Source organism: Larimichthys crocea, chromosome VI (genome assembly GCF_000972845.2).
Source record: "Larimichthys crocea isolate SSNF chromosome VI, L_crocea_2.0, whole genome shotgun sequence".
In the NCBI taxonomy this organism is placed as follows: domain Eukaryota; kingdom Metazoa; phylum Chordata; class Actinopteri; family Sciaenidae; genus Larimichthys; species Larimichthys crocea.
In genome coordinates this window covers 5,662,176-5,688,656 of record NC_040016.1, presented here as the reverse complement: position 1 = coordinate 5,688,656, position 26,481 = coordinate 5,662,176, and the positions used below count along the sequence as shown (strand labels likewise).

General features: G+C 39.8%; 1 protein-coding gene across 6 annotated transcripts in view; it reads left to right on the top strand.

Moving 5' to 3' along the window:
* Positions 1-26,481, top strand: part of epha8 (eph receptor A8) — a 116,289-nt gene that overhangs the window by 82,513 nt on the left and 7,295 nt on the right. For 3 of the 6 annotated variants that reach the window (XM_027279711.1, XM_027279707.1, XM_027279712.1), the window contains 10 exons: positions 5,595-5,750; positions 5,935-6,354; positions 8,714-8,838; positions 12,477-12,639; positions 14,927-15,059; positions 17,772-17,839; positions 18,158-18,283; positions 19,429-19,614; positions 21,472-21,533; positions 22,066-22,293. In XM_027279711.1, the coding sequence (XP_027135512.1) occupies positions 5,595-5,750; positions 5,935-6,354; positions 8,714-8,838; positions 12,477-12,639; positions 14,927-15,059; positions 17,772-17,839; positions 18,158-18,283; positions 19,429-19,614; positions 21,472-21,533; positions 22,066-22,293 (1,667 nt within the window). The remainder of the gene's footprint in view (positions 1-5,594; positions 5,751-5,934; positions 6,355-8,713; positions 8,839-12,476; positions 12,640-14,926; positions 15,060-17,771; positions 17,840-18,157; positions 18,284-19,428; positions 19,615-21,471; positions 21,534-22,065; positions 22,294-26,481) is intronic. The other 3 variants (XM_027279710.1, XM_027279709.1, XM_027279708.1) reach the window with 3 other exon arrangements.

The window sequence follows — 26,481 nt, the reverse complement described above, 5'->3', positions numbered from 1 at the left end:
AAGCTCTCAAATAAAGTGGTTGAAAACCACAAAGACAATAAACAACTAAACCGACTAAATAACCCTTTTTTAATGATTCAAACCTCCTGGGAGCTCAGGACGCACCTGCATGCAGTATTGTTAAAAAATGATTGTGATATCTTGGTGTTTATTTTTGTAATTAAATGAGATCATAGTGAAGAAGATCACAAAAGTTGCATTAGTGCCAAAGGTTCTGAATAATTTTGTTGCCAACACGGCGTGTTTTGTTTGAATGAGTATGCAGAAAGTTCTAAACTGTTCTATCAGCCTTTTCCACATTACTGTAGCTAGAGACGTCGCAATCCATCGCTGTTTTAATTCAACTGGGGGCAAAAAAACGTTTACTGTGTGTCGGTTTCAGAATTAGAATTGTTCTAATGATTCATCTTCATAAACTAAGTCCTGAAAAGACAAGAGATCATTGGCTATAATGCCTTAATTGATATAGTTTTTTAATTAATCAAATTATAAACTAATTGTACTTCATTTTCTGTAAGATTTGAAGGCGACATAATAGTAATTCAGCTTTATCCCAGTGAATATTTTTTACATTCAAATATCTGCTAATGCTGATATCCAGCTTTTATTTTGACATTTCCTTGAATTGCATTTATTCCCTGTGTGTAATACTGCTGCACAGTGCAGTACACACGCATACAACTAGTAAGAAATTATTCAACAACTGAATATTTCTGCTTCAGAAAAATACAACCTGCATCGCAGCTTTCCTTTAAAGGGCTACTCCAGATATTTTTGGATTGCACTCCAGTAAAGTTGGAGGAATCACAAACAAGACAAAGAATGGTGGAAAGAGAAGTAGCAGAGGCTCAGATACCAGACTTTTAGCCCCCTCGTATGGGTACAGCTCTAAAAAATTGGATCCTGCATTTCCAATAATGCAACACAACCATGTCTTTAAAACTGCATAAAGCAGAATAACCACTGAGGTATTTCACAACTGTTTTCACAGGCGAGTAGTCCTGTCGACGATGAGTGAAGGACTGAAAAATCAATTTAACCTTCAACCTGTAATATTTTCTATAGAGTATTTTGTGTCATATCTGTGGAGAGAGGAGCAACAATGTAGATGTGTTACAGGAGGTTTGGTCGGGATTTAAACAGTTATTTGTCTTTAGAGTGAACAAAGTAGGTTGCAGTAGCTCTTATAGGCGACTTCCATGCAGAGTCACTCTTTGCACAGCGTGAATTAAAACCTCTGGTTGCTGTTGACGTGTTTGTGCAGCAACATTAACTCAACATTGTGCTTTTGAATACAAAGTGCATCGTAAGAAATAGAATGGGAATATGAGGTAAAAATGACCTTAGTCTGAAGCAGCTCAGAATCCAGAATTCTTTTTATTCATCGTTTGATGATCACAAAAAATATTTTTATGATTCCCATTTCTATCTTCATATTTTCTTCATCCAGATGAGCAGCACATCAGGAGTGAAGTGGAAGGTTATCACAGCTGGTCTCTTGACACACACACACTGCCTTTGCATATTCACCTGCGTGTTGATAAATTCATGTTGCATGTGGTTACCGTGGCTGCATCACACACCCCGTGTGTATGTCTGTGTGTGTTTTGCATTATCATAACCTTTGCATGTGTGTGTGTGTGTGTGTGTTTGTATATGAGTGAGTGTGTGTAGAACTCCCAGTGAATCTGTCAGAGACTTCAAAGCGCTCGCCGCCTCTCCCCTTGATGAACGAGCTGCTCCGATGTTTATCGTGACCTGCTTTTCAACTCAGGGGCTTCGCAAAAAAACATCAAGGGATGGAGGGATTAACAGGATAAAAAGGAGGAAGGGAAAACAGTCTGGGATAAATATCGCAAATAGAAATACTTTCTGGCTCCTGTGGGGGCCGTGACAGTGAAAGAAAAGAGCAGTATCGCCCCCAGTCTGTTTATCTATAGTAATGCATATATTGTAGTGTCTGTGTGTGTGTGTGTGTGTGTGTTTGGGTGTGTGTGTGTGTATACATATCTGAGCATCTGCTCTGTGTTTTACATTATCAGCACTTGAGCAGGTGCGTGTGTGGGTGTGTTTATGTAATATGTTGCATATTTTGAGAGGTAAAGTTAATTCTCAGCTTTAAATGCGACTGCAGCTTCCACCATGTAAATGCAATGCAAATCAATTAAAGGCTCAGCAGTATTTAATGTTGTTTAAAGATTAAGACGTTTACACCAAACCTGACGCTATTGGTAACAGCAGACACTAAACCTTTAGCATGCGGCACTGTAGATAGCTATGAACTACTGAATAGAATCTAAAAAAGAGACATTTCAACATGCCAAAACATATAAAAACATTCTGGATCTATAGTGAATTTCAAATGAGAAAGTTCCTTCTACCTTATCAGGCCACAATCAGGATTCAGGATACCTACTTACCCTCCACCACTTAACTTAAGTTAAATTTACACTCAATTCTAATTACTAAACTGAACTAAGCTGAAAAATTTTAAAGTGGACGTCAAACTGATTCATGTCTGCTCATTCAGAAATTAGCCTTTATTAAAAAACTGGATAAGCAGAATCTCAGCAGTCTACCTTAGATGCTGTCTGAACGAACAATAGGTGCTGATGAAAAACTGTGTCTGTGGCATTCAGAGGACAATACACACTTCTAATACACATAATCTGACAACTGTCTTATATTGTTCTCCTTTGTGAATGCAAACTTTTAAAGCTCACCTTCTAGCTACCAGCAGCTGCTGTTTGCAATGAGCAATAAAGCAACTACAGTATATCATGTCAAAATGGCCGCTCTGAAAAAGATCTGTGACTTTTGGTTTCACTGCGGAGGCAAACCCTGGTTTCCTGGGTGAAAGTTCTGTTTCTTTGACCTGTCCATCCACAACAAATCCTCCTTATGTGGACTTTGTCGTGACAAAACATCACCATTTGACACCCTAGGAATGGAGAACTGGCTGGTCGTAGTTTAAATGTGCACTGCAGATCCCTCTAGGTTTGTCAGCATGTCAACTTGATGTCTGTAAATGAAATCCAGACATTTTTGTCTCAACACAGAATTCTTTTGGTAAACAGTGGAAGGAAGCTGAGCTTGTAAATTCTTTTTTGCAAGCTGCTCCTGTCTGCTCTTCGACTTACTGTCTCACCATGCTCAAGCTCAAAGTTCCCAGCTCGGGTTCCTGTCCTCAAACTGTAAATCCATCCTGTACTGCTGGTTGGAAAACTTTGAGTACCCTCACAAGTTACCGAGTCACTGACTGAATTTTCCACAAACTCACTTGAAATATATGAATAAATTAGTTTCAAAATAGAATACACAAAAACACATTAACTCAAGTACTCAAGTATCTTTCTTTTTACAGCCAGAGGGAACAGAGTTGGAGTGTGTGTGCACTTTCCATCGATTTTTTTTATTCATTAGAGCAATTTTTCAGCTGATGTTTTCATCATCTTCAGCCTTAAATTGTCGTTTGTTTCTCACAGAAATCTTGTTGCTCTTTCATACCACTGATGGTGTAGACCCATAAAGTGATGGGAATAATGAATGCATAATTTTAAAAAATTAAAAAGATTTGACCTTGTTCATTTTTATAATCTGCTGTTGACTAGCTTCAACTCTCTTATGTCAAATCATGTTCATACATTACTAACTTGAAAATCAGTTAATTACTATAAATCACTAAGGACTCTACATATAAAAGTCTCTTTGTCTCTATAGTCATTTCACTACAGTTTCTCTGAGAAAAGGGATTAAAATAATTATTAAAAATTTAAAATTATTAAAACTGCAACAGTGCACATCAAATGTGAATTAAAACATGAAAACCTGAACAGTTGTAGGGTTCTGTGAATATTCTGAATAGTGCACAATGGGGTTTGCAGAGTAGTTGAATCGCCATCTCAGCCCTTTGGTGTGAGTGAGTATGTTTGGATTTAGAAGCTTGTGGTAGTTTCTAGTAGTGTCAGATGCAACAGAAAAGCCGCGACCGGGATGTTTGACTGCAAGTGAGGAGAGGTGTGACACAAAAAGGTGCCAAAATCCTTTGGAATGTTTTTCAAAACCTTAAATTATTAAAAATGCAAGAGATATAGAGATGTTTTACTTTGGTGACCCTGTCCATGTAAAGTGCTCATGGTTCTTTGCAAAAGAAAAAAGTCATAGCACATATTATTTTATAAATAAGTGTTGTAGTATTTCTACAGAATGTTTTCTAATATGAATTTGTTTGCACACAAGAGGAGATCAGTCTCTTTTTCCTTTCCCCCCACAGCAATTCATAAAAATAGGCTTACTGAAACCTGGAAAGAAATTCATGTTTGCCTTATTTATTTTAATTTTGGAGGCGATGAATGCAGTGTTTTTAACCATCCATAATGCTTTCATTTCTTTTCCACTGTCATTTCTATTTCTGCTGTACATGTCTGTCAAATCATAATGTGGGTTGACATGATGTGACTGCTCGCAGTGGCACCCTGGCTGAATCCATTCAGGGAAGGTAAATCTTTCAGGCATAATATGAACCTTCACAAACTTTACGGTTTAAATAGTCACATTTTTAACGATGAGGGTAATAACTTCAGCGTATCCCAGTGAGAAATTAGCTGAAAATAAAATTCAGCCTGTCAAATCCAAAAACCATTTTGCAAGAAATTATCAAATCTAATCACATGGTTGAATCATGTGTGTGGTTGCATCTGTGTGTTTCTGTGCAGCCACCATGCATATCTGCACCTGTACTTTTCAGGTACAAGCATGGGAAGGTTTTAATTCTTCAATTGCATCTAAAAATGTCTCAAGCAATAATCCAGAATAAATTATAACTATTCACTTTGTTATAATTTCATGTTCCATGTTGGTTATCCGATTTCATGGTTCTTTCAGCACCTTTGAAGTTTAAGCACCTGAAATGGTCTTCTAAAAACTTAACAAGGGAAAGGTTAGAAAAACAGTGCGTCTGTAAACTAACACTGAGCATTCCGGAGAAGGATAAATTAACCTGCAAAGAAGAGCAAATACGAGCACGCTTGTGTCTGCTGCTGCTTTTTAGACTGTATGCAAGGTTTACCCCTGCCCCATTTACCATAGCAGAAGCCTATTAACCGCTTGGAAAGAGAATATATTTATCAGAGCACCCTCCATTATTAATCAGTGCAGAGTTAAAAGTGAATATGTATCAGAGGAGCTGAATAAGGTTGAAACACGGTCTGGATTCTGAGGGTCTCACTGGGAGTATCAACAGTGCAGAGCCTTTTCAGCCCAAATCTGAGCAGAAAGAAGTATGACTTTCATCTCCCCTGCTCCGTGGTCTCTGTGGTTACAAGGCCTGTAATTATACATAGATTTGGAGGAGGGGGTGAGGGGCGGTGGTGGTGTTATGTCCTAAAATGAATGCTTTGGAGGAGATGACACAGTTTTGAAAAAGTTGAAGCTGCGTTGATATGCACAGCTTGCTATAGGAGTGTGATTCATGCCTTTCTGGCTGCACTCTCTCTCTCAATTTTATCATAGTCTGAGTGATTATGGGTGTGCAGAGCTCTTCCCTGCAAGCTCTCTATTTACTCTATTTATTCTCTCTCTCTCTTCATCTGCAGCCTGTGAGGTGGGTTACTATAAGCCGGTGGCGGGCGACGGTCCATGTGGTAAATGTCCTCAACACAGCCACTCAGAGACCAGAGCTGCCCTCTCCTGCCCCTGCGACTCCAACTACTATCGAGCGGCAGATGACCCAGCAGCAGCTCCATGCTCCCGTAAGCACAAACACACAGTACACAAGATCACCTAATCCCATAGGCAAGAACACGCTCACCCGACACACAACAAACTATTGAGTGATTTGCTGGACTTATCTATGCCTCAAAAATCCAATTTACTTTTTATAGACAGAGATCAAAACTATAAATGAACTCAAACTTCCGTCTTTCTTTTCCCCAGGCCCTCCATCTGCTCCAGTAAGCGTCATCTCTTCGGTCAATGGGACATCTGTGAATTTAGAGTGGGATCGGCCCCTAGATACCGGAGGACGCAGCGACCTGCAGTACAGCGTGTTGTGTCAGAAATGCTCAGGGGAAGGGGGGCCCTGTGAGAAGTGTGCATCCTACCCAGGAGGCGCCAGTGGAGGGAAGGCAGGGGCGAGTATTGGAGCCGGGGGAGGAGGGATTGTGGAGCGTTTGGGCAATGCAGCAGTTCGATTCGTTCCCCGCCAGGCCGGGTTGACAGAGCCCTGGGTGACTGTGCTCAACCTGGTGGCTCACACCAACTACTCCTTCCGCATCATGGCTATGAATGCAGTGACACACCTGAGCAACGAGCCGTCACCTTATGCTATGGTCAACATCACAACGAACCAGGCAGGTAGGAGTCAGAAAACAAGGACATAACATTTCTCATTGTGAAGGTCTTTTCCACTTTGGAACTTAATGACACGTAGCTTAATGTGTACCCCCTGGTCAAGGATTGCTTTACTTTCCACTGTTTCTGGAAATACATTTCAGCACTCAGGAAGTGATGCTAAATCTAAGGGTACATTCAGGATGTAGCACTGCTGAGGGGGTTGTCTTTTTGCATTGAATATAACCTCTGTGAAACAATCAGGAAATAACTTATAACTTATATAATAATAATATTTTGCTGACTCACACACTCTCATTTGTTGTCTATGTCTCTCAACCAATGCTTACGTTCTCCCTCTCTCTGTCTGTCTCAAACCATCAACACAAACCAAATTAAACTTCCTTATGTCACAGATGATTGATGGATTACATGAAAACATGAAAGAAAGTCATTATCAGGACCACTTATTCCATTCCTGTCTGTCCCATAACTGCAATTGGCAACTAAACATGAAGTGTATCTAAATGTTATAGTTTATGAAACTTAGTAGAAATGCAGAGAAAAACCTAGCACCAAACCTTACAGTTTTTTAGAAGTTCCAGTTTATGGGTTGCTTGTGTAGTGCAAAAATGCCTGACTTTAGACAGGACAAACTTAGTAAGGAGTAAGGAATAATAAAGGATGGAGTCACATATCTGCAAATTATCCATAAGAAGAGAAACGGTACTAATCTTTGAAAACTAAAAGATATAAATGTGCCCTTGGGCATGATGGTGGCTGACTTGCAGCCACATCAGTTTGAGTTTGAATCTGGCCTTGGCCCTTCATCACACGTCTTTCTCTTCACCACTTGCTGTCTCACTCTTACTGTCAAATTTAGCAAAAGTGCCAAAATAACAATCTTTGAAAGAAATGTGCTGTCTCAACGACATTTTGTGCTGATAATGAAAAGCAGGTTGTGGCGCACACACACTTTGTTTCCATAAGGACTAGTTGGAGTCGCTGCCACTGTCAGCAAACAGTACTTTTGTCACCTCTGTGCTCCAGTTTGACTATAAACACAACAAATTATACAAATCTGCATTCTGATCAGAGTTGCAGTAATCAGTCGTAATAACCCTGTCATTGATTGCTTAAATTAAGTCTTACCTGCACTAAAGTTTAACACTTTTAAAAGTTGGTGTGTTTTTCCAGAGCAGCTTGTTTCTGTCCCTCCTGCTGCCAGTCATCATTTACTTTGATGTAGAAAGGTTCTAAGCTGTTTGAATACACTGGAATAGTGTGAACACAGCCAATAAATCAAAGGGTTGATTGATAGTTTGGGTGGATTAGGAGGGGTTTGGTGTTGAAAGAGTTGAAATTTGTGTTGATTTTTGGTCAATGACTCTCAGTGTGGCCTGCCATCAAAGGCAGTACCACCCATTGAGACTGACTCACGTGGAGTTTCTAATAAACATCAGAGGAGAATAAAAAAGATAGGAGGTCACTGACACCAGTGAATAAAATAAAATGTTGGACAAAACATCGATGTGGTCATCATCGTACAGCAGGTGAACTGCACCAGCTTCAAACCCCATTTGTGCACCTAAGTGTTTCACATCAGAAATCAAAACATTATCCAGCAATGATTTCTATATTGAAATTTATTTTTATGACCTCACAAATGTATTCTTTCCGTCCAGATTATAAAATGTTTGCCCCAGTAGAAAGCAAGGTTTGAATCCCATACTTTTCTCTGCTCTCCTTCTTCGTCGTAACATATGCTATATCCACTGCATGCCCTTTGACAGTGGCTGCTTCGGCCTCTTGAAGTATTGGATAGAAATCTTGTTTTTTTTCCCTGGACAACATTTTATCTTTCCAGACATTTTTAGGATCATAAAAAGTTCTGAGTTTTTGCATTGGAAATCATAACAAATTCAGTACAAATGCTGACTTTGTTGACCTTCTGACAGACTGCTGTGCTGTATTTAAAATTCAAACTAGAGCTCCACAGTGCCTTGCATGAAACAGTACTGAAGAGAGTTAAAATGACAGTATTGACCATTTGTTCAAAAAAGCTAAAATGACAAGAACCTCTTGTGGTCATGCAAATCATGACTTTGGTGTCTGAAAGGCAAAATCAAAAGTATTGTGATGTTGTAGCACCACAAAAAGTCTTTTGTTTCTGCCAACAGTCCCCCCAAGTTTCTTTTGACCATAACCTCATCTTTTCTCCTTACAGTAACCAAGTTTTTATGCCTCAGCGAAACCAAATATTAACCATAGTGGAGGCAGTACTTTACTGCAGTGTAGTGTCATGACCTTATGATTTGTTTTAGACGTTGCTGAACCACATCTTGAGCTGACAAAACAGTAATCTGTCCTGTTTCTTGTGCAGCCCCCTCTGAAGTCTTAGCGATCCGCCAGGAGAACACCAGTCAGAACAGTGTGACTCTGCTGTGGCACGAACCCGACCAACCCAACGGCGTGATTCTGGAGTACGACATCAAATACTATGAGAAGGTACTCACCTTACTGCTGCATCAGTTCTCAGGAACTGTTTTAAAAAAAACATACAAAAAAACCCTCAAATACCGCAGCCATTTGTTCAAGTGTTGTGTCAACACATTCGGTTTATTTTCCAAAAAACAGTTAACATGAAACTATTCAGGCACTTATGAGAGCTAGGAAAAGTGACACAGTATCCGCTCTACCTGGATAACATAAGCTCATTGTCTTCAAAGGGCTGCGACTAAGCTGAGCCAAGATATTGTGAATGCAGAGGAGAGGCGGTTGGATAGACTCTGGATAACTTAATCCAAGAAAAAGATCCTGCTGGCAGCTCAGCTAATTGAAAGGAAATGGGGGTCGAGAGAGGGAGAGCAAGGTGGAGGATGAGACGGTGTAGATTCCAACTTAGCAAAAGTGACAGTGACAGCAAGCGGCTGGCGGGCGCATAAGCCTCGCAACGAGCTAATTGCTGTGGGTGTGTGAACATGCACATGCATGTGTGTTTGGGTGAGTATGTGTGCGATGATAGAAATCAGCTAATTGCAGAGGGAGCAGCCTGGGAACAGGCAGTCTCATAGCCAAACAAGCAGGATGGTGTGGGGAGTGCTGAAGGATTAGCTCGTCTCTTGCACTGGTGTCTTAATCTGGCCCAGCTCAGGGGGCGAGACGCCTGTGGGGGATTTCAAGTGGACAAGTCAGCAATGTGCTTTCTTATGGTTTCTATACTACTGTACTAAACAACAATGAGTCACAGCAAGGGTGGCGGCCGCTGCAGCAGCACACTAGCTGAGGACGATAATGAAGACAAAAAAAGGCTCTCATTTCTGTACCGAGCACTTCTTCATAATTAGGCTCTTATCCTTTCTAAGGACACATGAATGATTCACTTATTCTGCTGTTTGTATGCACCTTGCACCTCTTATTATTGTTGAACTTATTTTACCTCCATACTTATGAAGTATCTCTGAATGTGGTTTGCAAAGATGCTGCCGCAGGCGGACGAAAACAAGGTGAGGATGGCAATGAACATGATGAACTTTATTGTTAGTTGAGACTTCCAAAAAAGGAACACGTTCCTTCAAAACAATACATTTAATGACTATGTACATGGATGGAGTAAACTTTGCATGGCAGAGAGGCGTAATGAACAAATGGTGCATCATAAATGATCTGAAAGGAAACATGAAAATAATACAAACACCCCTCGAAATGCTCCTCCTGTCATTATCTGTTTGAGTTAATTACCTGCCAATTACATTTGACTGGCAGACAAGGCTGTATTCATTTATGATAATTGGAGATCGAGCATGATCTGCGCTCTTCCTCCTTGTTTCAAGATACTGCTATAGTTTAACATAAACTTCTTAAAAATAATCTTTACCCTTAGCATTTGGACTTATCATATTGTGGTGGCAGAAAATCAGACTATTAACGCGCATAAAGCATGTTTAAAATAAGGAACGCACAGAGATTGTGAATTATTGTAAAATGCTAAGTGACAGCAAAATATTAATGTTTCCCCAGTTGATCATTTGCTCCACACTACAGCTGCAGTATAAATTATGTTGACGAAGCCACTACTACAACCTCTAAAATGAGGAAATAATAAATTGCAGCAGCTCCAAAGCTCATTGTTAAATTACATGTAGCCAAACGCTTTGGTTCATTTATACCAAACACTGATACAGAAACAGAGCGCTGGTTTGAAGACGCACAGGGACTACTTTCCATGTTTGTTCCTTTATTGAGCTAATGAGCCATGGGAGATTAAAATGACTGAGTGGACTGGAAACTGTGGTGAGAAATTGTTTATAATAAAATAACAAGAAGGAGAAAAATCAAACACCTGACAAACCCCAACTATTAATTGGAGTGATATATTGTTGAATGCAAAAATAATTGTGTATTCAATGATACAATTTATTGAATTAATGGTTTAAGAAACAATGAAATATTGTGCATAAAGTAGACACTAAGATAAAATTGCCCACAACTAACAACCAACAGCAAGTATCTATTTATTTCAACTGTTAGATGTCCAGTTTATGGATGCATGTGCGTAGCAATGGCAGTACTGCAAGTATTACTATAGAAATCTTGTATTCATCTATTTGTCCGCTGACATGACAGAAAAAAAACTGTTTGATTCTCCAGAGGAAACAATGTTTGGACTTTTGCTGAAGTGGAAAATGTCCTGACAGCTGTGATAGAGCTCAGGACTCATCCAGAGAACTGCTTTATTCCAAACAATTTCACTGTGAAAAGTATCAATCTGTACAGAATAGAAGAACACAGAATTTTAATTACTGTTAGATCCAGACTGTTCCAGCCACCGTCTCAGAGTTCTAAATAAATAATGAAGTTCACAATGCTGTGCCACTTCTGTAAAAAGTGCACAACACCGCTCTCACTTTGGAGACACGTATAAATCTTGCTGTTGTGTGAGTCGGTCATTAATCCACTGAAAATAGTTCCAGGCACTCACCAAACACAACATCTATATTGACATTTGTGCAAAGCTCCACATTACATCTAGTCACATGAAGGACAGTACTGTTAAGACTAAGCTATTGATCGCAGTTAATTAATCGCATTAAAACAATTTTTTTTAGATGAAAGGTCTTGCTCTTTTTGGCATGACATTTATTTGTGTGGTAAGAGACGTAGCCCGAGAGTGGAGTGGAGAGTTGGAAACCCTGGATATGAATGAGGAGGCGGGGCTCAGCTCCTGCAGGCTCCAGCCCAATTTAACCCCTGGTGATGGATCAAGCTGCTTCGTCCCACGATGCAAAAAATCCCATAAAAATCCAATATTGCCATAAAGCAGTCCTGCTCATTGATCTGCAACATTACCCACAATGCCCTGTTACAGCCAGAGATAAATGTGTAGTAAACAGCAAGAGTCTCGCACACTTGACAAATTTCAAATAATCTTCCCTCCAATTATGGTGCAGTGTATTAATAGATGGTTTCTCACATTAAAGCAGCAGTAAGTGGAACTGACAAACTGAAAACAATGAGACAATGTGAAGAGAGTCTCTTGTAGTGATGAATCTACAGACAATTATCACCCAAATCTGCAGCTCTCCTGAGCTTTGCATTGAGTTTCATCTCATTGTGTAGCTGTATGGCTGCAATCATACTGTTCATCTTAGCATCGTTTTTCAATGAAAAAAGCTCTAAAAAGCCACTGCCTGCTCAGCACCAAACTTGACATGAACTTAGTGCGGCATTTAGCAGCTATTTCCCACAGGTAGAGTCTAGAAATAGCTAAAAGTGAGTGAATATTGGACTTACATTCACTACAAGGTCAGAAACACAACTCCAAATGAAAAATAGTCTTTCTCTGCATCTGCTGCACCTGCAAATAAGCAACCGTTTGCTTACGAGTTCTCCATATTAGCGTAAAAGTGACAATATGTCAACGTTGTGATCGCAACTTGTTTCTGGCGCCCCCAAATGGCCAAAAAAAAAGAATCAGTTATTGCAGCTTTAAAAATAAACTTGGCTACATCACATGTATTGAGTTCATGTTTTGAGTTATGAAACGTTTCAATCTGCAGCCTACATGGCATGCTTTGAGCTCATAAGCTGACAGCATGCCAGTTTCCTCAACCCTAATCTTTAAACATGCCTTTTGTTTCTCACAGGATAATGAAGAGCACAGTTACTCCACTTTGAAGTCTAAAAATACCAGCGCGCGAGTGTCAGGCCTAAAGCCTGGCACCAAGTACATCTTTCAGGTCCGAGCCAGAACGTCAGCAGGCTGCGGACGCTTCAGCCAGAACGTGGAGATCCAGACTGGAAAAGCAGGTGTGTGTCTGAGGACAGAGAAACAGAAAGTATCACTGAATTGTTGCATTACAAAACCTCCTGCCTGCCCTGAACCACAGGATCCCTTTAGCAGTTGTATGTTGTTTAGCACAGTGGGAAAAAGTCCACTAAGAAAACAGTTTTGTTAAAAGATTTGACACAGACGGCCTCTCAAAGCGAGGCCAGACCACATGGTCCAGGGCTAAAGAGGCCTGGGTGTGAGTGAGCCCGATAACCGCCTCAGTCCATCCCTCTGTTCCATTGATCTGTGCTTTGTTAGAGGGTCACCCCTGTCAGCAGAACTGCAGCCTACCCCAGCTTCAAACAGCTGTACACAGCGCTGGGTGCGGTAGAAATCTTCATGGGTCTGTCCACCTGAGGCAAGTACAGCACTGAAAGTTAGGAATTACACCAAAAAAAGCCCTTTTATTAGAACATTTTTCTTTCCTAATAGGGGATTTGGCAGATAACGTGCAGAGCAGACTCTAGGTCTGCAAAGCTAAACCTCCTGCCTGGTTGGAGTCCCAGTGCTGTTTCATTGACGAATAGTCTCCCTTCATTCTGCTGCTCAGTGGACCCCGACTCCCCTCCTCTTGATACTGATTCATGCTCAGACTCTAAAAATAAGAGGACTGCACACATCCTACCAGCTACATGCTGAGTAATCAATAAGTCCTAAACTTTATGAAAAACAGACTGAGTAGCCTTTTTCACTGGACATCAGACTGAAATATTCAACTATTCCCATGAAATTTTGCATTCATGGTTCAGAGAAACCTCCTGATTTTGGTGAGTTTCATCAGGAGGCCAAACTTATTTAGTGTAATATACAGTGTGTACATCTACTATAAGAAAAGCACATATCTTTGCAGACATACTCATAGAATGCATCCTAATTATTTCATATTCAGTGAAAAACTATTGGATGGAACGCCATGAAAATTGCTTCACACATTCACGCCCCCCTATTATGACTTTGGTGATCCTCTTTAACGTAGCGCCATAAGACCAAGGTTAAGACCTACAAAGCAAATGCTTCATTTGTACTTGTTTTCTGTTAATTAACACATTTTATATGCTAATACGCTAAAGTAAGACTAAGAGATCATGGTAACCTACTTAACATCAGCATGTTTGTATTGTGAGAATGTTAGCATGTTGCTGGAGTTAGCATTTCACTGTCTCTACGGTGTATTCGGTCATTTTAACATGGCTGCAGAAAATTTCTTCAAATTTCTTCATACACAGTAAACCTACATGATACATGACTTATACAAAATATGCAAACAGTGTAAAGCTTCATGACATTTTCATGTACCATCAATCAAACTTGTTTTACTTGTCTCTTTAAATTTACACACCGATGCAGGGAATGAGGTCATGAATAGAATTTTGACACAGTTTGTTAGGCGTTGTAGAAACTGATCTAATAACTGCAATTACATTATATTCAGTACCTAATGTAATAAAAAGTTAATAAAAGTTGTGAATGTAATAACTTGTCCATAAATGAATAAAACACATGTATTAATAAGTAAATATCTTTATCTTCACTGAGACCTTTTGTCACTGTTCTACCTCAGTTAGACTGCTTTCATCAAAGTTCACTGTTCCTCAGGCAAAAAACAATGAATCATCCCTCACTGGCTTCCCATTTATCAACAGTCCCAGTCATGTTGCTCATAATACCTATAAAACTGGATGTCCTGCTTCCAGGAACTGAACCCAGGCTTCTACAGTGATGAGATACATGCTCACCATCACTGCTTTAGAACACACAGTTGTAATACTTAGCAAAAATGTCACACTGAGTCATTTTATTTGTGCAAACTGGTACAATACATGTTTTGCTGATGCATTTTTTGTTTAAAAAGTTCCCACAGAAAGCATAATAACAATGACAAACTTAATCACCTTTCATTACAGTCACATTTTTATATCATTTTCTAAATGATATTATTATTGCATCATGTTTTTGTCATGCAGTACATCTTTCGTGTGCATGTAAGTTTTTAAAGGCAGAGACTTAATCACTTTCATTCAGTCTTTCAAAATGGATGACAGCATTAGTTGAATATTTCTTACCCACAATGCCATGGACAAACATTCAAAATGCAAACAGGAGGTAATTAGAAAATGCTGAGCTCTTTAATAAAGCTGCAAATTTTTGTTTATCTTGTTTGACCAAGAACACTTCCTGCCTTTCGTGTTTGTCAGTGTGTGTGTGTGTGTGTTAATGCCTTCTCCTCAGCTAACACATCCTATTTGTGTGTGTCTGTGTTTTCAGTTCCTCTGCGCTACAACACCATGACAATCATATGGATCTGCATGGCCCTGGTGTCCGGCCTGGTCACCTTTCTGGCCATCATCATCTGCAGGAAACGGCAAGGCTACACTTTACCACACTACCCATCGCTGCTGTGTGTGGAACACTTTCTTACACTACTCTACCGTGCCTCTCTTTGTGTAATGTTGCTTGTGATCAAGAACCCCAGTGTGCACTGTATTTCTCCCTGCTTTTCCGCACGCTGTGTTGGCTGCAAGGAAATTTTTTTTTTTTTTTTAAAGTAAGGTTGTAATCTGAGAGAAGCTCTGCTAAGAGAAAATATTCTCCAAGAAATGTGGAAAGATCTCATTTAAGCATGTGTTTCAGACGCTAAAATACCTTTAGTCCCCCTTGTCATGCTGAAATGTTGAAAATGTGGGATTGCATAAATAATCTGCATGCTTTTCTATCAGTAATGAGGACGACGAGTACAGAGGAGTTTTGAAAGCAGATGCTTTAGCTTCTCTCATCTCCTTAGCCCTCGCTGTCTTCTCACTGTCTTATTTAGCTAATTTCCTAACTCCTAATTTACACCTCATAGTGGATTTAATTATGTTGATTCATGTCCAGTAGCTTGCAAGCCAAACGTTCCTACTTATCCCATCAGCCCCCCTTTCCTCCCTTTTGATGTCTTCAACTTACATCTCTGTAGTCCTGCACCGAATAATTAATTTCATTGCAATTAATTAATTCATACTTCAGTGCATATTAAGTTTTTCATTTCCATTCTGTTTGAGGAGAAAAAAAGAATCTTTGGAGGATTTAAAAATGTTATCCAGGCAAAATCATGTTGTCATGACTGCAAAGCCCCTGATATTTAATGCAACCAAGATGGAGGATCAAAAAGTCTTTACTGATGGTGGAGTTTAGCATTTAAAATGTTCCTTTTTAAGGAATACACTAACAGAGGGAGACAGGCCAACTTAGTGTTTACTATTAACTTACAACTTACTTTTTAAAAGCACTGGTCAATTTTCAGATTTTTTGCCTATTTTTCCTTCAAAACCTCAAAAAACACATTTAAGTGTTTACTTTGTCTGTTTCACTTTACTCACTTTACCCCCATTAGGGGCCTTTTTATTTATGCAAGAAGAAAACCTGAATCATAATGAAAGTGGTTGATCACTTCCAATGATTCTGCTATACTTACTAAATGACATTGTGATCTTTATGAATAAGAGACAGCACTTTTGGAAGTGTCAAGCTATGACTGAATATATGCTTACATGCTAGCTCCATCTCATCAGTTAATGAGACAATTTACCCAAACCTGGTAAATTGGCGAAAATGTGCATTAACAGCACTCCTGTCACCTGCAGCTCTGTCACTCTTACTTTGTTGTTTGCATCCACTTGAATCTGGTACCTGGAACGAGTCAATGAAAGAAGTAAACAGGACAATGTTCATAAGCGCTGTCGGCTGTGGATGTCTCTGCCTTGCCAGGTTTTAAATACTCAAAACGCTCCTAGCAGCACACACATGAGGAAGTAAACAGCCTATAGCACTTGTTTTCCATACACTGGAAACTGAAACACAGAGTTGTTTCCCTACAGGAAGGAACTATAAACTTCATGTTTTAAGAAAATAGCTATAATGTTGGGAAGTGTCAATGATTTGACAATGTTCCTGGTCTTCCAGTGTAGCCAATGGATATCCAGAAAACAGATAATGGATGTCCAGGCTAAGACTTCCTCTGCAGTCAGATTAGCAACCTGATTCGCAAGTGAGAAACACATTTCTGCTAATCTCTATAAACAGATAACTGCATGTGAATCCAGATTAATTAAGAAAAGCTAATGTTAAGATAAATTGTTGATAGCCAATGGATTCAGAGACTTCACTTCAGCCACCTCTTTTGCTCCTCACACAGACTGTTGCAACCAAAGCTCATTCAAACATGACATAAAGATTACTCTGACTACAAACAGCAACAAGAACACTCCTATTGCCAAAATCTTGGACATTTGCCTGCAGAGTCATTATTCATATGCAGATATGTGTTTATTAACTCTGCCCATGACACACAAAGCTAGAACAAAGTATGTTTCCAAGACTAAACAATCAAGCAAACATGATAGCTCATTAGTCACTGTTCAACATGTACTCAGATGAGGAGCTTTTCTATCCGTAAAATCAGCAAAAAAAGTAACACCTCAGAAAACATACTGACTAACTGAAGCTGATTATGTGAATTACTTGCCCAATACTAAAGATGCCTGCAAGCTACAGACTCATTAGGAGCCAGAGACAAACCTTTTAATCTGTATGTGTGAACAAGGCGTTAAATCCTTCCTCCTAAATGCCCTCCTGAGATGTGTTTATTGTGCCTCCTTAACATGAATATTGATGTGAATCATTGTAACTTTAAAACATGGACAAATATCCATAGGTTATTATTTTTACATTCTACTGGTTAAAATAAAATAATCATTCCACAGGTGTGTCAGGGTGACAACAGATTTTTTTTAATATTATTATGTGCTTGAACTCACCATTCTCACATTTCTGTTTCCTGACCTCTCTCCCCTCTGTCTACCTTGTTGTCAGTGGAAAACCTAAATATCAGCAAGAACAGGTTGTTCCTTATGAATAACTGAGTGTCACTAAGTGATGAATATCTCTGCTAAAGTAATAATTCATTATGAACAGTTATTGATTTATTAATTATGAGCTGTGGTTAGAGTTTGATACAAATGTTTCATTATTGTTCTGTATTCATCCCGCCATATGTTTATGTGTGTGCATGTGTGTGTGTGTTTGGATGACTGTCTATGTGTGTATGCGTGTGTGTGTGTGGTTTGTATAGACACTGTGGATACAGCAAAGCCTTCCAGGACTCTGATGAGGAGAAGATGCATTACCAGAACGGTCACGGTATGTTTAGCCCCTTCCACAATTATTACCAATAATAGATTAGATCATGCTCCTTGAAGAGTTCACATTTTCATCCCCATGTAATAAAGTTCATCCTCAGAGCAAACAATTTTCATCACGCTCTGAGTGATTACAGGAGCACACCAGCCTTATTCCCTGCATGCTGTTTATTCTCTCCCTCTCTCTGTCTGCTTCTCTCTGCGAGTCATTTCTTCCCTTTCATCAAGTTCTCCCTCCGCACACCGGTGACAGGGGCTCAGATGTGATGTTGCTCTCATTCTCCGATATGTGACCAAATGCTAATGTTGTTTATCTTAGTGTCATTCCCCGACGCGAGGTTCTATATCGACCCGCACACATACGAGGACCCCTGCCAGGCGGTCCACGAGTTTGCCAGAGAAATTGAAGCTTCCAGGATCAAAATAGAGAAAATCATTGGTTCAGGTAAAACCATGAACTTGTGTGCGCTCACGCACACAAGCAGAGTCTCTCTTTCTCACACATACACACACACACACTACCAAACACACACACACACCAACAGTGAGAATCATTGGCTGAGCTAACTTAAAATCATTGGCCAGTGTAAAGGCTGTGGTGTGCAGCAGAGAGGAGGATGGCAGAGCGGAATCAGAGCGTTGCGTGGGTCTGTCAATCAAAGCTCCTCAGACAGGCAGGGAATACTAACACTGTGTCAGCTCAACAATACACTGTGCAAGATATGACTCCTGAACACACACAGAGACATTTAAAGTACAGAAGTGAGGAGGACAAATAGCAGAAACAACAAAAGATACAACTGACGGTGGATTAAGGCAACACTGTGTAACTTTTCGACCATAAAATAACATTACAAATCATTTCATTTCGATGCTACACTGACTTGTAATCAGGTAAATGGTCTCTCTGTCATTCCCACTCTGCGCCCTGTATGACTGTTCTTGCACTATGTCAGTTGGGTAAAATTGGATCATATTTTATGGAGATATATATATACATATTTTCTGGTTTTCCTCCTGATGTCCTCTGGCTCCTCCACATCAACTCTGTGATTTATAGAGTTTCCTGATGGACAGTAAACTGCTGTGAACTGTAGCTGCTGTTAGCTCAGTTTGTTAGCCGAGCTGCCTGGACTGTGAGCTCAGAGCACTGAGGGAGTGTTAGTGTTGGTACCACGGGTGTTTTGAGCTACTAAAAGAGGAGGTTTTTTTAGAAGGGTACAGGGTGTCTAATGGCCAACAGAGCCAGAGCAAGCGACACAACCGGGCACAGCAGAGGCAGAGCATGGCAATCGCAAAGAGTGAAAAGGATAATGTGGGAAAAAATTGTGACAGATTCCCAGCTAACAAAGCTCATATATAGCTCATATAATGTAAGTTCCAGTTTTGCACATGTATCATATATGTAAACAGACTGACAGACTGTTAATTTGTTTCTTCTTATATAACCTTAGCAAAATAACACATATTGTCATTTGTAACCATGGCTTAAGAGGGGTTGGTGGTGCACCTGAACACTGTATACGTTGGATACAGTGGAATAAAATTGAAGGGTGGCTATATTTCATGCTGAATTGTGTTCATGTTTAGGGGAGTTCGGGGAGGTGTGTTATGGACGCATGAGACTCCCGGGGAAGAGAGACATCCCAGTGGCCCTGAAGACCCTGAAGGCGGGATACACAGAGAAGCAGAAGAGGGACTTCCTGGCTGAGGCATCCATCATGGCTCAGTTCGACCACCCTAACGTCATCCGTTTGGAGGGAGTGGTAACCCAAAGTACGCTGCAGCTAATACTATCCATATCCGTGTTTATACAATTTATTTGGATAGTTTGTTGAGTATTTGTCACATTTCAACTGTTTGGCTTTGCTTGTAGATGTTAAACACTAGATTATGTGACAATTCATGATCATACCCTAACACAGGTGTTTTTGTGCCTAAACCAACCAAACCTTAAGCACAGTGGTGTGATATCACAAAATTGACAACTAACAAAATTTTAGAAATACTCCCTCTTAGGAAGACTATCTAAATAAAGTGCTTCCTTATTGAACACAAAGTAGGCCAGAGATTCTGAGCAGTTTAATTAACAGAGAAATATCTACTGTTTGTGTAGTGTATCGAAGGCTACAGGCAACTTTTGCCAGGCTCTCACAACTTCAGCACTTTAAAGCTCATCTTCTGACCTCTAATTTAAGCCCACAGTTATTGTGAGGTGGACTTGGGCTGAAGAGTTTAGAGGGAAAAGGCTTCCTCGAGTACCTCTGGGCTCATGAAGAACAGGAAAGGATTTAAGAAAATGGCTTAACATTTGCCAGGAAGCTCAAATCACACAGGACTATTATACCCTGTAGTCATTTTTACTGAGAGGGTGAAAGAGTAAAAGGAGCTAAAAGAGTCTTTACTGGTAATAATTACAACACACCACCGATTTTAAACCCCAATATCCAATCAGATTATGAATGTGTCCTTGCTTAATGCTTATCATTAATGTCTGCCAAGTTAGGAGTACTCAAAAACTCAATAGCAGCATATTTTTGTAGTTCACTGACAATGATTTCCTGCCAAGTAACATAATGAAAGTGCTACTGTGAGATTTCTAATTGAAGTACCTGAGACATTGTTTCTGTTGAGTGTTTCACCGTTTTTTAGATGCTTTGAGTTCCAAAGTAGTGATAATGCTTCTATCACTCTCAATGCTTCTGCGAGTGAGAGAGATCATCAGTAAACTTTACAGAAAGTTTAAGGTCTATCTGGAGCTGGCTCACTACCATTCAAAATGTATTTGCTACTTTATTTTTTGCCACTGTGAGCAACAACAGCACGCTCACACATGTGTCTTGAACATACTTCATACTGAAACTCGTCTTATAAATTAGCATTAGAGTTCTGCACAGGTCAAAACTTTCCCAGCCCTGGTCTGGAAACTCTAAACCCTGCGAGATAAAGTCAGCAATTATTCAGCCAGAGTCCAAGCCAATATGATATTAAGCTCTCTCTCTATCTCTCTCTCTCTCTCTCTGATGTCCTCTCTCTTTCAAAAACACACACAGAAACCTGAAGCTACAAAACTACCAGTGCCACTGACAATCATGGCAACAAATATTAAAACCAACTGTCCATAACAGAGGAGCATAAGTACGTTACAGAGAATATATCCAGCTACGTGATCCTGCAGCAAATAGAGTAAAAAAAGATTTACGGCCCACCTGTCTAAGTTATAAAACTTTACAGAAACTCGGAACGAAACTCTTCGCCAACTGGCTAATCCAATCTACTGGACTGTGTACAGTCACAGTGGTCATCATTCACTGTTTATTGGCGAGTGTGAAGAAAGACAATCGCTTCAGAGGCTTCAGAGATGTCCTCGTCTCCTTCATCGTCCTCCCAGCTGTGCTGACCTGCAGAGACAACTCAGACTTTGACTCATTTCCTCTGTCCTCGTCAAGTCTGGTCTACAACAAAAAGAAAAAAGACCAGAACCCCGGCCTGAACGACAGGCTTGGAGACCTCTAATTGGCATGTTGTGTGGAAGTAGGACACGGCTGTGAAAACCTCACTAGTAGGCACTGTGAATTTATCATTTTTTAATTTAAAATGTATCAATTTTATTATACCTGTTTGTCTCCTCAGGCAAACCGGTGATGATCATCACAGAGTACATGGAGAACGGCTCTCTGGACTCCTTCCTCAGGGTTCGTATGAACGTTGGTTTCAATAAGTGGATTTCCAAAAGTTTTCATGAGTCTCTGAATAATTTTCTCAACACATGAAGGACAACGAAATCCTTCAATTTATTTTAAAATGTAGTCATCTCCAAACATGTCGATACATGGTTTCCACAGAAAAGTGACATCACTTACTGTGCGTCAGAGTATTGTTCCTGGAAGAAAGTCAGCTGTGCTGCTTTAAAGCAGCAAATGTGAAAGTTTTCTTCCACAAGATGAAAGTCGATTTAACATTGTATTACATCGACAATGTCAAACAGCTCCAGTATTTGCTTATATGAAAATACTGTGGATTATTACTTAAAAGAAAATCCCTGTCATGTTTTATTCTCTTATCTTTACTCTCTTTTCTATCTTGATTAAAATCTCTTCTATTATCACTCTTTTTTTCCCCTCTGCTATACCATCACGTTTTTTTCTTCTTTGATCCACCCTTGAAACTCTCTCTTTTTCCTCCTTCCTGATATTTCCTTCCCTTTCCTTCTCTACCTTCCTGTAGAGACATGATGGTCAGTTCACCATCATCCAGCTGGTGGGGTTGCTGCGCGGCATTGCGGCCGGTATGACCTACCTGTCTGACCTGGGCTACATCCACAGAGACCTGGCTGCCCGCAACATCCTGGTCAACAGCAACCTGGTGTGTAAGGTGTCTGACTTCGGCCTGTCCCGGGTACTGGAGGATGACCCCGATGCTGCATACACCACCAGTGTGAGTTTTCACATCGAGGCAAGCATTAATGCAGCTCACACACACATACACACACACACACATTCAGACACACAAACACACACAGTTCTTTAAAAGAAATGGTTGGTGTCAGGCAGCAGCAATCACTATGGGACCGAAAAAAACAACAGACAAACAAAACTCTTATAGCAAAGATGTCAAAGTTACAGCTACAGCCTCGTGTTTACTTATAGAAGAAAGATCACCATGGGGCATGCATTTTTATAGGGCACTCCATAAAGTCAGAAGAGACAGTCAAAACATTAAACCTGTCACAGCTGAGGCTGACCCCAGATCCTGGGTCCTGCATTTAATATCACCAATAGCAGCCAGTAGAACGCAAGGGATTCACTTTCTCCAGATACCAATTTGGTTATCTAAATTTAGGGTTTCTGCCAATACCCATTTGACATTGTGCTTTCTTTCCCAAAGTTTAAAGGCAAACATCACCATTTTACACATGGAGCTCAGCATAGTGTTATCATGGGATGGCGTTTAAATAGCAGGTGATTTTTAAAGGACTTCTTGTGTGTCATGTCTACGCATTTTAAGTTTTTCAGGTGTAATTTCACACCATTTGAGATGGCACATTTAGATCTTTGTTATCATGACAACAATACATGTACAAGGTGAAATGGTCCCAGTTTGGTTACATTTAGGTAACAAACCTACTTGGTTAGGTTTAGAAAAAACGTGAAAATAAGTGTATGTTATTCATCTGTGCATGGCATATATTTTTTCTGTTTTCTCTTGTTACCAAAGGTTTGTTGTAACAAAATATGTAATGTCAGTTCTTCTTTCAGCCATTCAGCTCTATGGAGCTTTAGTGACCATGTAGAAAATGTTAACTGAACTAGAAAGTGTTTCAAATTTTAAACTTCAGAAATCATTCAAGATTGTGACGATAAAGTGTGTGCCAGAAGAAACAAAATTAAATCTAAAAACCCTCTCCAGGCAAAATATCATTACAGTCATCAGATTACGTTTGGGCAAATACACAACTTCATATTCTGTGAATTTAACTGACAAGTAAAACTGCATTTGTTATTCTAATATAAGCTTTATATGAGAAGACAAATTTGCACTGAAACCTGGTGAAGAATGGAGCATCTAGACAACCGTAACTGCACAAAGCAATACAAATAGAATCACAGTCACATGAATGCGACAGCAAAGTAAAATCATCTCTGTAAGTGCTCCAGCAGGGAGTGGCACAATATTAAACCTGCAGCCTGGTGGGAACAAATGTATAAGTCTTAACTAAAAAAGGCCAAGACAGCTCCTTCCAGAGTTTGATGCTATCAGCTCACGGCACACAGATGGAAATCAGCATTTGACACATTTGTCTGTTACAGTCTGTTAAAGCGCAGCAATCAGATTACAGAAAGCAAGGTGATTACACACGGTATCACTTAAAGACATTCAGAGGGGGAAAGGATTGTAGATGATGATATTACAGACCCTATAGAATCATCACATCTTGAATTAATGGTGGATAATGGCTGGAGATTAATGCAGTTCACATTACTGCCAGCAATGAATCTGAATAAAGCTGCTTATTCATGCAGCAAAAGTCACTTTGAAGAGCCTGAAAGTGTTGCGATGATGAGTTAAGGTTAGAGCACTCCAGCTAGTCATGTTGTTAGTTTTAATGTTTACCAGGACTGAAGCCTCAAGTGTCTGTAATGGGCTACTTTTTGAGAGTAACCTTCAAATGTTTAAAATAACCCACAGGGAGCGTTTTGTTTGTTTAAGAAGTGATGTATCCATTTGTCAACCTAATTAAGTGTCAGTTTTATATCAAGTATAATGTAAGTAGTTCACATACTTGCTAACATTTGCAAGTCTATTCTTGTCTTGGCCCATAACACATGCTCACACTGGCTCTGTTTAGTCATTTAACCACAGTGTGGCATTTAACTTTATGCTTTCGTGTACGTTTACTCAGTGGTGGAAAGTAATGTACTTGAGTACACATTTAAGCTATTGCTTCACTAACCTATTTCCATCATACAGTATACTAATTCACTACTCCAATACTTTACTTTTACTAATAGTTACTAGATACTTCTATACACAAGGAACAGTTCAGAGTATTTGAAGTGTGGTTGTATGATGTACTTATCCATACTCAGTGTGTTACCTACAGTAGAAGCACACATTTGTATTGTGTGTGATTGTCTTGACCTTGGTGTTTTTAACATGGCACTTCAGATCGGAACTAATGACATGCAAAACCTGTGTTCTGTGAGGTGAAGGAAGGAAGCGGTGAAGTCTGGTAGCTTTGGGGGAAGCAATATAACTAGTTCAGTTTTCTGTCACAAAAAGCCATCTGAAGGCAAAGTAAAGCATTGAAAATATTCTAAATATAGCATAAAAAACATTTTGTTGATGTTGTGGAGAAATTGCTGAAGTCAAAGGTCAATGGTGAGGTCAGGAAAGAAGAAAGTGTTCAGGAGCCTCTGATGCCTTAAGCTGCATTATTTATTGAAGCTTGGCCAAGGAGAATTAGAGACACTCTCAAAGTACATCAGAAGTGTCTGAGTCAGTCTCACATTCTCCTGAACTCATCCTGGTGGATAGACTTTAAACCACAAGATAACACCATAAATACTATACGCCCAGAATTAGTCAAAGAGAATGTACTTACCCATGCAGGTGTTATTGTCAACATATTGTAGTCTGGAGACACAGATGTCTGTTTACACAGATTGGAACGTCCACGGCAAGCTATCTATTATGTCTAAGAAGGCAGCAACAGGTCTCTTCGTCCCTGGCCACCACAGTGTTGAGACAGATTGGCACCTACTATTCCCAATCATAGCCAAACACAAAATACTGCCGAGGACTTCGAGGCCCACATGTGACCTTGTGTAACCTAGGGATAGAAAATTCCATAACAGTTGCTGTCCCGATCCAAAGATGTACATTGCCTAGCTTCTACGCTCATGCTCCTGTCTGAGTCGCCTGAGTGTCCTGGTGACAGCCGACTGCTATCATTCACAACCACACTTCAAATAACCTGAACTTTCCTTTCAAAGGATCAGCAATGATAATGATAATCAAATCATGTATTTCACACATAATGAATAAAATAATGTACATAATTACACATTATGATGGGGGCTTCTGACTCCTTTTGCTTTTGTTATTTTGACTACATTTTGCTGCTAATGCTTATGTACCTTCGCTTTGGGGTATACTGGGATATTTCTTAGTGCTGTCAAGAGATTTAAAAAAAAGAGAGATTAATTAATTATGATCTGTAATTAATTGATCTAATTAATCTCTTTTTTAATCTTACCTAAAAATTGCTGAGAAAAGCCCTCAATTTTGAGGTATTTTCATTTAAATTCATTACATTATTGTGGCAGATCAAAAGATTGATAAATAAGAAAAAAGGTGGCTTTGTGGCATCTTGCTGATTTTGGTCGTCACTGTAGTCTGCACGGTGGCTTGTACAGTATGATGGGTCAGTGGACGCAGTTTGCAACACCTCTTCTAACTCCTCGTCTGTTATTTGACCTGCGGTTCATCGCTATCCACCTGGCAAGAACATTCGTCAGCCTGCCGATCGCAGACTTGCTCATACGTGGGGTGTTCTCCTCGAGTTTAGTTTGGCAAAGAGCTTTGCTATGGCTCGCTAAATTGCTAACGTTTTCACTTCTAACGTTAGCTGTGGCTGCACTCGCAACTGGGTGGCTTCGGTGCTAAGCAAACTCCTTCTTACAAAGAAGGCATATCACTCTACATTTATCAAAGGTGCCGTCGGGGTGCTTGTGAAATGTAAATTTCCCATTCATTGGACCGACAACTCTCACATGCTCCTCCATTTTCACGCTCCTCACCTTGCCCTTTCAACTACAATGGGAGCCTATCAGCTTATGCTAAATCATCCCAAACGCAATGACAGCCAATCAATGTCCACTTCAGGGTGTGACTGACCATTGTTTTCCTCGCATACAGAAACAGTAAAGTTAGAGATTAAAAACATAATGCGCTAAATATGACTGTAATTAATTAAACGCAATTAATGCGATAATTTGACACCCCTAGTATTTCTATAATACGGTATCATCACTTTAATTTAAACAGACCATGAAACCAAAATAATGAGATAAAAGACAACAAAATGCACTGTAGAAATGAGGGGAAATCATTTCCTAGAACAGCTGGTCACTGTAGTTT